Here is a 14,789-nt window from a genome sequence, read left to right on the forward strand (position 1 = left end):
TTGGCTTTTGTCAAGGTCTTTTTTTTTTTCTTTCCAAGAATGCATTAAACCTTATATACATGTCTGGGCCAGTTTCTATCTTGGGGTTCTCAACCCTTTTACCACACCAAAGAAGAGAACTTTTCCAGGAGAGATTTGTTAAATCAACTTTTCTGGGCATAGTTTCAACCCCGTCTCTACTCCACACCCTTTCCACTATCCGTAGCCTGGGGACCCTACGGCCCAGCATCTTCTGGGGGAAAAGGGCTCCATGAATCTTCCAAATGTGCCCCTCATGTAATCCGTGTTCTCTGCGTAACGCCTGGCTGAGCATGGATTTTACATGTCTAGCAACAGGAATCGAGATATCGCACAGCAGTTAACAGGTGAAGACGCAGTAAAGTGAGTGTTTCAAGGCAGATATTAATCAGGTGGTTATAAATAGCTAAAATTGATTTATGAGACAGGAGAAAATATCTGTGAACAAATTTAAAACCAATAGCCCAGCCAGTGTGGCTGAGTGGATTGACCGTTGTCCCACGGACTGAGAGGTCCTGGTTCCATTCCTGGTCAGGGCATATGCCTGTGTTGCGAGCTCAATCCCCAGTAGGAGTCATGCAGAAGGCAGTCGATCAATGTGAAACACATCGATGTTTCTATTTCTCTCTCCCTTCCTTTTTCTCTAAAAAGTCAATAAAAACATATTTTTAAAAAGTTTTTAAACCAATATTCTGAAACTAAAATTTCTGAGAGTCAGGGTGGAGTGGTATATTATGGAAAGTTATGCCTTATATTAATATTATATTGTATTACATTACATTATAATATAATCTACATGGATATATAGCTTTTTTATTAATTAATTAATTTATTTTTGTTACGGATGTTTCTCCTTTTCCCCCCACTGATTCACCCTCCCCCTCCCTCCCTGCCCTGTCCCCAGCTTTGTTGTCCATGTCCATTGTTCATGCATACATGCATATAAGTTCTGTGGTTTATCTCTCCCCCACCACCACCTCTTCTGGGGATTGTCAGTCTGTACCCCACTTCCCCATCTCTGGGACTACCCCATTCCTCACACTGTTATGTTCATTATATTCCACAAATAAGTGAGATCATATGATACTTGTCTTTCTCTGTTTGGCTTGTTTCGCTTAGGATAATACTTTCCAGGTCCCTCCATGTAGTCTCAAAGGATAAGAGAGCTTTCTTTCTTACAGCTGCATAGTACTCCATTGTGTATATGTACCACAGCTTTTTTATCCATTCGTCTACTGATGGACACTTGGGCTGTTTCCAGATCTTAGCTATTGTAAATAGTGCTGCTATGAACATGGGGGTACATATATTCTTTCTGACTGGTGTTTCAGGCTTCTTAGGGTATATTCCTAGAAGTGGGATCACTGGGTCAAATGGAAGATCAATTTTTAATTTTTTGAGGTAACACCATATTGTTTTCCATGGTGGCTGCACCAGTCTGCATTCCCTCCAGCAGTGCACTCGAGTCCCCTTTTCTCCACACCCTCGCCAACACTTGCTGTTTGATATAGTTTATTTTTTTTAACTATTAAATTAAAGTAGCATACCTGAAAATATCTATTTCACACACACACAGTAATAGAGGAATAAAGGACCAAAAAGACATACAGAACTAACGGCCATTGAATAAAATGCAAGACAAAAGGCCTTGCTACACCACTCTTCCCTGTAACATTTTAAATCATCAGCCTGCTCCCTGCTGGGGTCCATGGTACTTTCTCTTTTCTCTCATGGCTTCAGTGTCCCTAGGGCCCAAGCACAACCTCATGGCTCTGTCCTCCCAACTCCCGGACGGTGCTCCCTGGGCCCTCCCACCCCTCGCTAGCCCGACCCGGCTGATCCCGTGAAAACCACGGTTTGGGCGATGCGTCTCCCAGGCTCCCCCCGCGGCCAAGCCTCTGCCCAGCGTCCCCGCTGAGCAAAGTCCCGCAAGAACCTGAAGCTCAGACCAAAGCACCCGCACCCAGGACCCCCAGCTCGGCCCTCATCTTGTGTTCGGCTTGGTGCCCGCCGCCCTGAGCCCCGCGCCCGCCCTCCCTGCGCCCCGCCGCTGGTCTGCGCGCTGGGGAGCTGCGACCCTCCCTTCGCCGGCGCGAGGGTTCCGCGGCGTGAGGATGAAAGCCGACGGCCGCGCAGGAACCCGCGGGAGAGAGGAGGCGGGCGTGGTTTCACGTCCCTTGGGGAAAGAAACGACAGTGGATTGCGGGTGTGCACCGAGACACTCGGGAGAGGAGAGCGAGACAGGGCCGGGCAGCCGCGGGCCGAGAGGCAGGGTCCCCGGAGCTGAGCCCCCAGCCCGCGCGCGTGGCGTCCCGGGTGCGCGGCGCGGGCGCGGCTCCTGCTGCCCCCTGGCGTCCGGTCTGGGTGTGGCAGCGACTCCGCGGTCCCTCGCCCTTAGGATTGTTTTCGATCATGGCTACACCTGAAGGACACCGGCGTGTTCCCTGACCACCCTCCGTGACCTTGGGGTGGGGACGCAGGGCAACGAGGTCCGGATCCAGAGGGGGTTCCGCTTCCTGCTGGAAGCCCCCAGGAAGACCGAGGGGGCCTGTGGGTGCCTGGCAGGACCACCCTGCAGCCTGGCCAGGGCCCCGGGCCACCGGACAGCCCGAAGCAGCTGGTTGTTCATCCGCCAACATCATTTCACACCTCGGGGTCCTCTCTGCGTCGCAGGGGCAGCAACGGTGCTGATCTGTTACCCCTGGATCACTGAAAAGTAAACCCAAATAAGTTCCAGCATCCTTGTCTTTTGTGAGACGGAGTGGCCCCGGGTTCCCTTGTTCCCCCGGCCAGCCCTTCGACCCCACCTTCCTCCTGGGCTGCGCTCCCTGCGACGTCGTCGCCGACATCCCCTTCCGCAAGCACTTTGACTACAACGACAGGACAAGCCTGAGGATGCAGACCTTGTTTGATGAGAACTTCTACCTGCTCAGCACTTCTGGCTGCAGGTGAATCCGATCCTCCCGCCCCTTCACCGGGCGGCGTCATCTTCAGCTGCAGCAATTACAGTAGGAACAGGAGACGGGATATTCCGGGGGGTGGACAGCCGGGCCTGTTCTGAATGTTCCTTCTGGAGGCGTCCAGGGCCCAATGTCCCTCTGCTAACCTCCAGACACTGACCGTTTCCTTCTTGAAAGTGAGTCCCCACTGGACCATGGCATGTGCTGTGCTCACATGCCCCATAGAATGTGCACTGCCTAATAGAGGGGTGCCCCCAAATACTGTGGGCCCACATGCTGCACGGAATACATTAGTGACCGCCATAAATTTAGGTTTGGAGAAACGTATTAGTCCAGTACATAAAATTATGTTGCACCCAGGAAAAAATATGTCTATACAGTAAGAAATTGTCTCTTTCTTTCTAGTTTTATAACAGTTTTTCAAGCTATCTAAAATACCTGCCCGGAAGCCATAGAAAACTGATGAGAAATGTGTCTGAAATAGAAGACTCTGCTTTAGAAAGAGTGAGGGAGCACCAGCAGTCATTGGAGCCCACCTGCCCCGAGACTTCATCGACTGCCTGCTCATAGAAATGGAGAAGGTGTCCTGAGATGACTGCGTGTGGGGGGCGGGCTTCCAGATTTATACTATCACCTGCATTGCTGGTGCTCGGACTGCCCACACTGCCCGTTCTGATGCTTTTGGTTTTATGCAAACACACTGGCGTCAGCATGACCATCACACGCTGCTCCCACACGTGTTGAGACACAGCCAGCCCACCTGGCTGCCTTCAACACCACATCACTGTCCCCCGTGGTCTTTCTTGGGGAAACTGTCAGGGGCTGTGGAATACACTTTGGGACCCCTCACATTGGCTCCCTCAGGCCATGCTTCTTCTTCTTAATCCTCACCCAAGGATATTTTCCCATTTATCTTCAGATAGAGTGGGAGGGAGAGAGAGAGAGAGAGAGAGGCAGTGATGTGAGAGGGACACATCGATTGGTTGCCTCCCGCACCACCTCGACCAGGGCTGGGGACAGAACTGCAACCGAGGTACGTGCCCTTGACCAAAGCCACACGTGCTTCTCAATCATGACCGTCTCACCCGGGGAGAGGCCCTCAGCATTCCTCGTCAGCATGTGAACTCCTACTTGTGTATGACTTCAAGGGGTTCCAGGCCTACCCAGCATCCACCTGACAGCCTCTTAGGACCCCCAGCCCAGATGGGTCACACTTCACCCCTTTCCTCTGATGCCCTTGTGGCTCCAGACAGTATATACTTCCCTGGGTAACAGCCCCAGGCTATCTGAGAACCTCCTCCCTCATCTGGACTCCTCCGTGCCTTTCCAGGTGTCCGGCTTCCCAGTAACTTCCCTGCCTCCTGGGACCTAACGGTGCTGGGTTGTAGCAGAGGCCCCATAGCTCAGTCCTAGGCTGCAGGAGGTCATGGTGCAGGACCAGGAAGACACTCGCCCCCTAGGACAGCCCTCGGTGCTGCAGAAAGAGCACAGAGCCCCAAGGCCTGGGCAAGGGATACCATCCCACAACCTTTTGGGGGCTCGGTTTCCCTAACTGTGCAATGGAGATGATTGTGTCTCCACAGGAACGCTTTGTGCACACCTGCCCCTTCCTCTCTGTGGAGCTAGCAGGGCTGTGGCTTCTCTGCTGCTGAGGGACACAAGGGTCTCTTTCTCGTTCACCTGAAGGTGTCCCCTCACCAAGTCCCTGTCTGTCTCTAACATCTACGGGGAAAAAACAGCGCAGAGCCGGGGTACACCTTGGAGAGCATTGCCGTGACTGTGGCTGACCTGTTCTTTGCAGGGACAGTGACCACCAGCACCACTCTGAGATACGGGCTCCTGATTCTCATGAAGTACCCGGAGGTTGAAGGTATGGCAACTAACAAGCAAGGAGCCGGACTGTGTGGCTCTCTGTCCTGGACAGTCAGCCTACAGCATTATGCTTCAGCTTTCTGTCTGCAAGTGGCATTTCTTGTTAACCCGTGCAGGACTGACGCTTATGACCCGTCCCGCAGGTCGAGCAACGAGGACTCTAGAGGGGGAGTGAGGATGAGGAGGGACAAGAGACACGAGAAATGAAGACAAAACAGGATTCTGATCAAGTCTCGTTTATTCAGGGGGAGTTCACATAATATATAGGGGGAAAACAGGTGAAACAGTTAATGAGTGTCCCACCTGAAGCAAATTCCAGTAAATACCCCAGGTGGAACAAATGATAAGCAAAGAATGGAGTAAACAATTACCTAGAGGAATGCAGACACTATGCAGAGAGACCCCGCCCTGGGGCGGGAGACGGCAGAGCAGACTGCAACAGAATGGATGCCATGCAGATGGTCTCCCACACACTTAGAGTCGCCAAATTCTTTGAGGGGAAGTGTCCTTGTGCATGACAGCCACCTGGCACTCTTGAACACCAGTCCACCCATACCCCACAGATACCCCTGATTGCAGGAAAGCCCAGCACCAGAGTGGGAAAATGCAATGCCATCTGCAGTCTGCTCCGTAGTAGAACCTGTTTAGGACACAAGGTAATGTCTGCATTGCCCCTGAGTAAGACCAGGCCTTCTAGGTGGAGCAGGGAGGGAGGGCGAGGCAGAGGCGAGGCCCTTCCGGAATATCTTACCAGAAAGAATGAGGATCAGAAGAAGAAAGCCGCAGGGAGAAGCTTTCCAAGGTTGCCTGCTGCCCTGGAGTCCCTTCCCTCCTTCCTAGGGGTTCCCCCCAGCACCTGGGCCAGGTGGGACTCGGGTGCCCTGGAGGAGAAGACATGGCTTCCGGGGCCACACCATGGAAGGTTGTGCACTAGAAGTACCCACACGGGCCAAGGAGAGGTCATGTAAGGGGCACCAATATGTTAACAGGCCAATCGGCGCCAACCTCCACGGGGGAGGAAGGGACTGCCACTTGGGGTGAGGGCGATCTCAGTGGCCAGTGCTCAGGCCTGGAGCCTGACCTTGCATTGGGCTGGGCACAGAGCTGGGGAAGGCTTGTTCCGAGGGGCTCCTCACCACCCCCAGCCATACTCGCTGCTGCTGTTAATCATTTGGCTCCTGCCACGTGCCAGGCATGGGAACAAGCCCTTTAAGACACTGTATTCTTGAGGGTAGATATGGGATACGTAGTAATTTCCCCAGGGACATGGACACATGCGCTGTCCAGGATCAGACCTGGTCCGTCCGACTCCAAAGGCTTTGCGTCTTCTAACAGAAAGATGACAAAGGAGCCTGAAGTCCGTGGAGCAAAGCCCTCCACGGGCCTGTTCTAAGGGAACTTCTGACCACTCTGTACCAGGGGAACCATAGACTCACAAATGTTTTACATTATGAGAACTTTTTAATATAAAGAAGAAGACAGGAAATAAACAACTGGCACCCATACATCCATTGCCAAATTCAACATAGATTAACACTATGCAGTACATACTTCAGAGCTCTTGAAAAGGAAATAAGTTCAGAGCCAGCTGAAGCCCTTCCTCCTGCCCCCCCCCCCCGAACTGCTGTGTGTTACCCCTGACCCCTGAGCACGGCTTCATACATTTAACATTTATTAAGTATCAGCATACAATCCATATTGCTTTATGTGTTTTACATGGATACCATACCGTACATAACTTTGCAGTTCACGCTACATATTATAAAGGCCCACAGGAAACCTCAAACCCACAGAGGCCGAGCAACTTGCCAAAGGTCGCCGTTACCTCTGCCAGAAAGATGGGGACTTCCAGACTCCTGCTTCCTAGAAGTTCTCAAAGCGGTAGACGTGCATGTTTGTTTTCATTCTCCCACTCACCTTCATACTTCTTAGAAGCATGAAGTAAAGCAGCCTGGGGTAGTCATTAATACAGAGCATTCTCTCCTAATAGACCCTTTTGTTATTCTCTATTCCCGGCATAAAGACAAGAACTGAATTAGTCATGATCAGCTGAGATCATGAAGGCCAACAAGGAACTGAGTGGTGGTGGTTGAGTCTGCAGCCTCAGTCCCTCTGCCATGGAGGTGCCCATGCCCTTGGCCCCTAACCTGTGACCACGGTGGTGCCTTCAAACCTGACAGCCCTGGACGTAGCAGAGATGCTCGTGACCCTGGCAGCAATGCCCACATCCACAGTGACACTGGCGGCAGTAAGGTACCAGCAACTTCAGAGGCATTAAGAATCAGCAAGGCACCAGCTACACCTCTGGCAGAGGCAATGGAGGGTGGACAGTGCCTGTTCTCAAACAACCAAAAGCAACTCACGTACGAGAAACCCAAAGCTTGTGCTGTAGCACCACCTACTGGAAAACAAAGGAAAGCCTCTCATTACCAACCTATTGCGCTCTGAGAATCAAAGTAAACGCCTTACCTAAGTGAGGTAAGTGCTACTCCAAATGCATTGGCAGAGGAACAACTCATCAAGCACCATGAAAAATCACAGTAACGTGGCATTACAAAAAGAAAATGACAATTCTCCAGAAACCAAACTTGAAGACACAGATTGTGATCTAACTGATAGCAAATTCAAAATAGCTGCCATGAAGAAACTCAACGAGCTACAAGAAAATTCAGAAAGACCTTTTAATGCACTCGGGAATAAAATTAATGAACAGCAACAGCACTTTACCAAAGAGACTAAAACTCTCACAAAGAGCCAAACAAAAATCCTGAAGCTGAAGAACTCAATAAATGAGATAAAAACTGCATCCGAAAGCGCTGGAAATAGAGCCAACCACATGGGAGAGAAGACAGAAATCTAGAAATAATCACGTGGAAGAGGAGAGTGACCTAAGATTTTTCAAAATGAGGAAAATCTAAGAGAACTATCTGACTCCATTTTTCAAGAAGGCAACATAGGATAGTGGGTATCCCAGAATAAGAAGAGGGTGAAAAGGGAACAGATAACATATTTAAAGAAATAATGGCCCGGCCGGTGTGGCTCAGTGGATTGAGCATCCTCCCATGGATTGAGAGATCCCGGTTCTATTCCCAGTCAGGGCATATGCCTGGATTGTGGGCTTGATCCCCAGCAGGGGACGTGCAGGAGGCAGCTGATTGATGTTTCTATCTCTCTCTGAAAAATCAATTTAAAAAAGAAAAGAAAAAGAAATAATAGCTGAGAACTTCCCAAACCTAGGGAAGGATCTGGACATACGAGTATTGGAAGCTAATACAACTAATTACCTCAACACAAAAAGACCTTCTCCTTAAAGCTGTCAAAAGTTAATGATATAGAAAGAATTTTAAAGGCAGCCAGGGGGAAAATGATAGAAACCTACAAAGTTACCCCCATCAGGCTATCTGCAGATTTCTCAGCAGAACTCTATAGGCCAGGAGAGAGTAAAATGACATATTAAATATTGAAAAATAAAAACTGCCTGCCAGCAAGATTCTATCCAGCAAAGTTATTCTTCAAATATCAAGGAGAAATAAAGGCCTTCCCGGACAAACAGAAGAGAGGGAGTTCACCAGACTTGCACTGTAAGAAATGTTGCAAGGAGCTCTTCTGCCCGGCTGGTGTGGCGCAGTGGTTGAGTGTCGATCCCTGCACCAAGAGGTCGTTGGTTCAATTCCCTGTCAGGGCACATGCCCAGGCTGTGGGCCCCATCTCCAGTGGGGGCATGCGGGAGGCAGCCAACTGATGTTCTCTCTCATCAATGTTTCTATCCTCTCTCCCTCTCCCTTCCTCTCTCTCTAAAATCAATAAAGAAAAAAAAATGTTAAAGAAAGGAGCTCTTCTACCTGAAACGAAAAGGTGAAACTACACAAAACTTCGAATAAGATGATAAAGAGACAGACAGAATCAGAAAACTGCAAAACTATTTCAGAATAGGGTGTTTAACACTAAATTACAGCACAAATGTTAAAGGGGGAAGCATTAAAAAGAACTATAACTATTCTAATTTGGTAACAAACTCAACACATAAAACGGGATAGTTTTGGCAACAAAAACATAAAAGGGGAGGTGGAAAAGGACGAGACCTATGTAGGTAAATAGTGTTAGGAAAACTGGACAGCCACATGCAAAAGAATGAAACTAGACCACTACATTACACCATACACAAAAAGTAACTCAAAGCGGATTGAAGATGTGAACGTAAGACCTGAAAACATAAAATATGCAGAAGAAAACATGTGCTAAGCTCTTTGATATCAGTCTAAGTGATGTTTTTATGGATTTGACTCCAACGGCAAGGGAAACAAAAATGAATAAACAAATAGGATGTCAAACTACAAAGCTTCTGCAGAGTACAGGAAACCATCAATTAAATGAAAGGTAACCTACAGAATGGGAAAAGATATTTCCAAGTCATTTATGTGATAAGGAGTTAATATCCCACGGGTTAGGGGGTTAATTGTATGGTGAGGGGTGGTGGTAGACGTTGGGTGATGAGCACAATGTAGTACATACAAATGTTAAATTATAATGTTGTACACCTGAAACTTATATAATGCTATAACCCAGTGATACCTCAATAAAAAATAAAAAAGATAATGGATGCCAAAACATGCAACAGACTATAACCTGACGAGCTTAGCTGTCCCTGACATTTGTGGAGTTGTGCAATAATCCAGGATTCCTGAAGCACTCCAGAAACACCGACTGAGTGGATGGATGGCTGTCTAGATGTTGAGCCAGCCTAGAGTCAATACTTTGCACCTTTCCATTCATATCTTGGCAGCGAAACTTCATGAAGAAATTGACAGGGTGATTGGGCCAAGCCGAATCGCTGCCATCAAGGACAGGCTAGAAATGCCCTACATGGATGCTGTGATGCATGAGATTCTGCGGCTCATCAGCCTCGTGCCCTCCAACGTGCTTCATGAAGCAACTCAGGACACAGTGTTCAGAGGCTGTGTCATCCCCAAGGTCAGGTGTGAGCTGAACTGCACACCCCAAATACCATCCCACCAGCTCAGCCACTATCCTGCCCAGGGACAGGATGGAGGGCCCAAGGACACCTCCTTCCAGCAGGTGTGGCTAGGCCACGCCCACACCCTGCAGAGTGTCACTTCCCCAGCAGTCCTCACGTGGACATGGTGACTGCAGAAATGGGGGAAATATGGAAAACGGACTCCTGAGACAGTCCCTGGGGTTGGTGGCATATTCTAACACCAGAAAACAAACAACAGTGGTAACACCCAGCCCTTAACTCCTCCGAAAAGCTTAGAGCTCTCACTGCTGCTTAAACCTGACCTGAGTGCTTTCTGTCTAGTCCTCAAGCAAACAATTCCCCGACTGAAAACATCTCGTTTATAAGGTAGAGTTCAAAACACCCTTCTTGCCCTGGCCGGTTTGGCTCAGCGGTTAGAGCGTCGGCCTGTGGTCCGGAGAGACTCGGGTTCGGTTCCCGCTAAGGGCACGTACCTCGGTTGCAGTTTGTCCCCGGCCCTGGTCGGTCGTGCGGTGGCAGCCACTCGATGTGTTCCTTTCGCATCGATGTTTCTCTCTCTCTCTCTCTCTCTCTCTCTCTCTCTCTCTCTCTCTCTCTCTCGGTTCCTCTCTCTCCCTCCCACTCTACCTGAACAAAAAAATGAGAAAATGTCCTTGGGTGAGGATAAAAAAAAACAACAAAAAAACCCTTCTTCACTGGAGGCTTCCAGATCAAAGCACATTTTGCTAACTTGACTAAGAAATCCTTTATTCTTCCAGGGCAGAGCCATCATTCCAACACTGGGCTCCCTCTTGAATGACAAACAGGAATTCCCTGATCCAGAGAAGGTTAAGCCAGAGCATTTTCTGAATGAACAAGGGAAGTTCAAGTACAGTGACTATGTCAAGGCATTTTCCACAGGTAAGAAGAGTTCAGCTGTAGCCCTCCCCAAGGATGTGTCCCGAATTCCTTCCCTCTGCTCCACATGTAATCTGCCATCATCCCAGACCTGCAATGTGTTCCTTATTTCTATTCACAGTGTCACCCAAATATGCTCCTCCTTGTTCAGAGAGGTTAATGACATCTTTCACCAGAAGTCCTGGGAATGAGGTGTTGTGGATGAATTATTTTTCCATACAGTAGACCTTTCACGTCATTCAGTGCTAAAACTCTTTATCTAATAGGACTTAGTGGAAAAAAATCTTTCAAAACTGTATTACCTAATTTTTTATAGAATTACTAAACAAAATATAACATTTGGTTAGCTGGACTCATCATGGGGCCATCTGGCCTTTCCTGGGCTGTCACCTCATGGCCCTGGGTCTCCTTCCCAGGGCCTTCTCCCGGATGTTGGTGTGAAGGAAGGTCATATAACCAGCTCGGTAACTTTGCACTTGATGTTATAGCATTGGCTTCTTTCCTATAGGACATGGAGGTGAGCATGGGGTGGGGAGAGACCCTACCCCAACCTACCATTGCTTCAGGCAGCTGACTCCTGGTGTTTGAGTCGTGTGAAGGCAGATCCCTGAATATGTCTCACTGATACTCTTACCCTGAAATCCATTCTGTGCTTCTTTTCAGTGGGCAGAGAGGGGTCCACCCTGCTTTAGGATGGCAGCGTACCCCAGCCTTCTCCCACTGGGCTCTTGCCTGTGTCTCAGGTGTACTCTTGTCTCTCCAGGAAAGCAGGTGTGTGTTGGAGAAGGCCTGGCTCGCATGGAGTTGTTTCTGTTCTTCACCACCATTTTGCAGCACTTTAGCTTGAAGTCTCCCGTTGACCCCAAGGATATTGACCTCAGCCCCTGTGAATGGGTTTGCCAGCATCCCACCCCATTACAAACTCTGCGTCCTCCCCCGCTCGCAAGTGTGAGGCATGTGCACTCTGAAGATGGTAAAGGGGCATGATGGAAGCCACTTTCTGCTGTTCAGTGTGAGGGGGAGGGGCGAGAGATGCAGAGCTTCCAGGCACTGCGCATGCACTGTCCTCAATAAAACAAGTCATGATTCAAAGCCAGCAGCTGTAGCATCTGCCCCTCTCTGTGTCAGACCGCCTGCCTTCCTCTTGCGAGGATCCTCCCAGAGAGCCCAGGACAGTCTCCCGGTCTCAGCACCCTTCACTACATATTCAGAGGCCCTTTGTTGTGTAAGGGAACACAGTCCAAGTTCTGGGATTAGGATAAGGGTGCCATTGGACCCATTGTACTGCCATCTCACCCACCATGGGGCACGACCAGAAGCCAAATTTGACAAACTGGCAAATCAGTAAACTGAAGAAGCCTAGTTGCCCCGTTCTGAAAGGAGCCTGTTGGTCTCATCACATCTACACAGTAGTACACTGCTTCCAGCAGAAAAAGACAAGAAAATGTTGCTTCATTTGCTTTGAGGACTTCAACTGGAGAGAATACCTTAGGAAAGTGCTAGAGTGCTCAAAAGTGATGGAAGAAGTTGGGGGAGAGAGTGGGGACCTTTTGAACATAAACATTTAACTGATCCGGGCAATGGCATCTGGCTGTTATCAAGTCTTAGGTTGGCCTCGTCAGCACACTTCAAAACTGTTTATGTAGTGGTTTCCCAGGGCTCAGCTATTACGGTCCTGCTATCTCCTTAAGGGTGAGCGCTGCCAGGAGGTAATATTACCTTGGAAATCAGTCCTGGTCTAAGAAATGAACCACATTTGGCCAAATGGGAAAACAGGGGTCAGTAGGAGAGGGGTGGACAAAGAAAGGGGAAGAAATAGCTTAGTTCCGACTGCTATGACAAATTACCATAGTCTGGTGGCTTATCAACAACTGAAATGTGTTTCTTACTAAATGGAGGCTGGAAGTCTGAGATCGGGATGCCAGCGTGGTGTGGCTGTGCTGAGAGCCCTGTTTCAGGTGGCAGATGGCTGACTTCTCGTATCCTCACGTGGTAGAAACAGCTAGCGAGCTCTCTTGGCCTTTTCTTGTCAGGGCAGTAATCTCATTAATGAGGAGCCTACCCTCATGAACTAATGACCTCCCAATGGCCCCACCTCTTGATATAATCACATTGGGATTAGGGTTTCAACATATAAATTTTGGGGGAACACCCCTAGCTTCCCAGAATTCATGTCCTCACATGCAAAATACATTTATCTTAATCTCAACAGGCCCAAAAGTCTTAATTTGTTGCATGTCAACTCTTAAGTCTAAAGTCCAAAGTCTCATCTAAATATCATTTCAATAAAGCAGGGGTGAGACGAGGTAGCATTCATCCTCAGGAAACAACCAACACTCTGCAGTGTGCTGTGTTGCCAGTGTCCTTTGGATATTGTGGTGTTTTTGCATCCTTTGCACTTACATATCCATTTTATATTTGGCCTGTGTATTTACATGAGAGACCCGCAAAATTTTTATTGAAATTGCAATAGATTCATGTACCACCGTGGGCAGAAATGGCATCTTTGAGTTTCCAACTCACGAATATGATCTATCTCCATTTATGTAGGTCTTTCAAAATTTCTGTGAACTGTCTAGTTTTGGGAGCGAGATCATGTACACTTGTCATTACATTAATTCCTAGATGCATGGCATTGCTATTGTAAATATCTTTTTTTTTTTTTTTATTTCATTTTGCTACTTGTTGCTGCTTAATTCTAGCATGGCTGCAAGTAGCTGAGCTGTTTTGCTGGAGCAAGATGTGTACCTGCTGGGCACAGACCTCTGACCAAGGCATGAAATGTACTGAATAATAGTGTGAGCTGAGTTTGGGTGTAGTTTGTCATCTTTGTCATCTTGTCATGTCATCACTGTTTACTGATAGACATGAATACATGATTGACCAGGTTCTCACCTAGTCTTGGTGAGAACACAGGAGGGCTCTTATATGGCAACATCATGGCTCCCTGGTGCTCAGGTGTTCTGTGCACACATGGCTGGCTCCAGACAAGAGCAAGTGTGATGAGCAAACCCAGCAGAGGAAAGCTGGAGTCTGTGCCCCGTCTCTCTCAAGACGTTGCTGTTAGCAGCCTTTGGCTTAAATTCTTATCCTTACCTGATGCATAGCCGTACTTTAATGCTATTGTTATATTGTACCATTTTCTTGCAATAAATAGGTTCAATGGCATTGTTGTGGGTCCTGTGCCCTGATATATACACATCAATTAGATTTTCTAAACTACTGACTCTAGCCCAGCCAATGTGGCTCAGTGGTTGAGCGTCAACCCATGCACCAAGAGGTCGCCAGTTTGATTCCCAGTCAGGGCACATGCCCAGGTTGTGGGCCAGATCCCCAGTGGGGGGCATGCAGGAAGTGGGCAATGGAGGTTCTCTCTCATCAATGTTTCTAGCTTTCTCTCCCTTCCTCTCCCTCTAGAATCAATAAAGAAAAAAAAATTTAAAAATATTGACTCTATTTAGCAAACTTTTATATACATTTATCCATTCTGTAATTTATCTGTAGATTCATTTCTAAAGAACATTAGCATAAATTCTTATGCCTTTTCTTTCCTGTTTCATTGACTAGAACTTCTAGTAGGTGAAAAGTATTTGAATATACTTGAAATGATTTATTTATTTTATTGATTTTGAGAGAGGAAGGGAGAGAGTTAGAAACATCGATGAGAAAGAACATTAATTGGCCACCTCCTGCACACCCCCCATTGGGGACTGGACCCAAAACCTGAGCATGTGTCCTGACCAGGAATCAAACTGGCAACCTCTTGGTGCATGGGTCGACGCTCAACCACTGAGCCACACTGGCTGGGCTTAAAATGCTTTAAACATGTCACCAATAAGTATAAGAAAGTTACCCTCCATCTCTTGCTTTCTGGATTTTTTTTACATGTTGTTAAAGTCTTTTATTCATCAGTTGAATTATTTGTTTGTTTTTTATTGTGAACAAAATCTACAAAATTAGTTCTACTCATGGGCTTAGTCGAATTGCAGTTTTTAAAAGTGATGTTTCCATTTCATTCAGGTGAATATATGAACTTTCTGAGATGC

At 48.0% G+C, this 14,789-nt stretch overlaps 1 protein-coding gene across 1 annotated transcript; it reads left to right on the forward strand.

Moving 5' to 3' along the window:
* Positions 1-322: 322 nt before the first annotated feature.
* On the forward strand, positions 323-11,695 carry LOC118632687 (cytochrome P450 2E1). The gene is given in 12 exon segments (XM_036265918.1): positions 323-381; positions 2,447-2,561; positions 2,806-2,953; positions 2,956-2,966; positions 3,384-3,516; positions 3,519-3,559; positions 4,562-4,572; positions 4,718-4,848; positions 9,634-9,821; positions 10,605-10,746; positions 11,507-11,633; positions 11,635-11,695. Coding segments are annotated over 12 exon segments (1,167 nt in total).
* Positions 11,696-14,789: the final 3,094 nt, after the last annotated feature.

This window comes from Molossus molossus, unplaced genomic scaffold (genome assembly GCF_014108415.1).
Source record: "Molossus molossus isolate mMolMol1 unplaced genomic scaffold, mMolMol1.p scaffold_m16_p_17, whole genome shotgun sequence".
NCBI classification, from domain to species: Eukaryota; Metazoa; Chordata; class Mammalia; order Chiroptera; family Molossidae; genus Molossus; species Molossus molossus.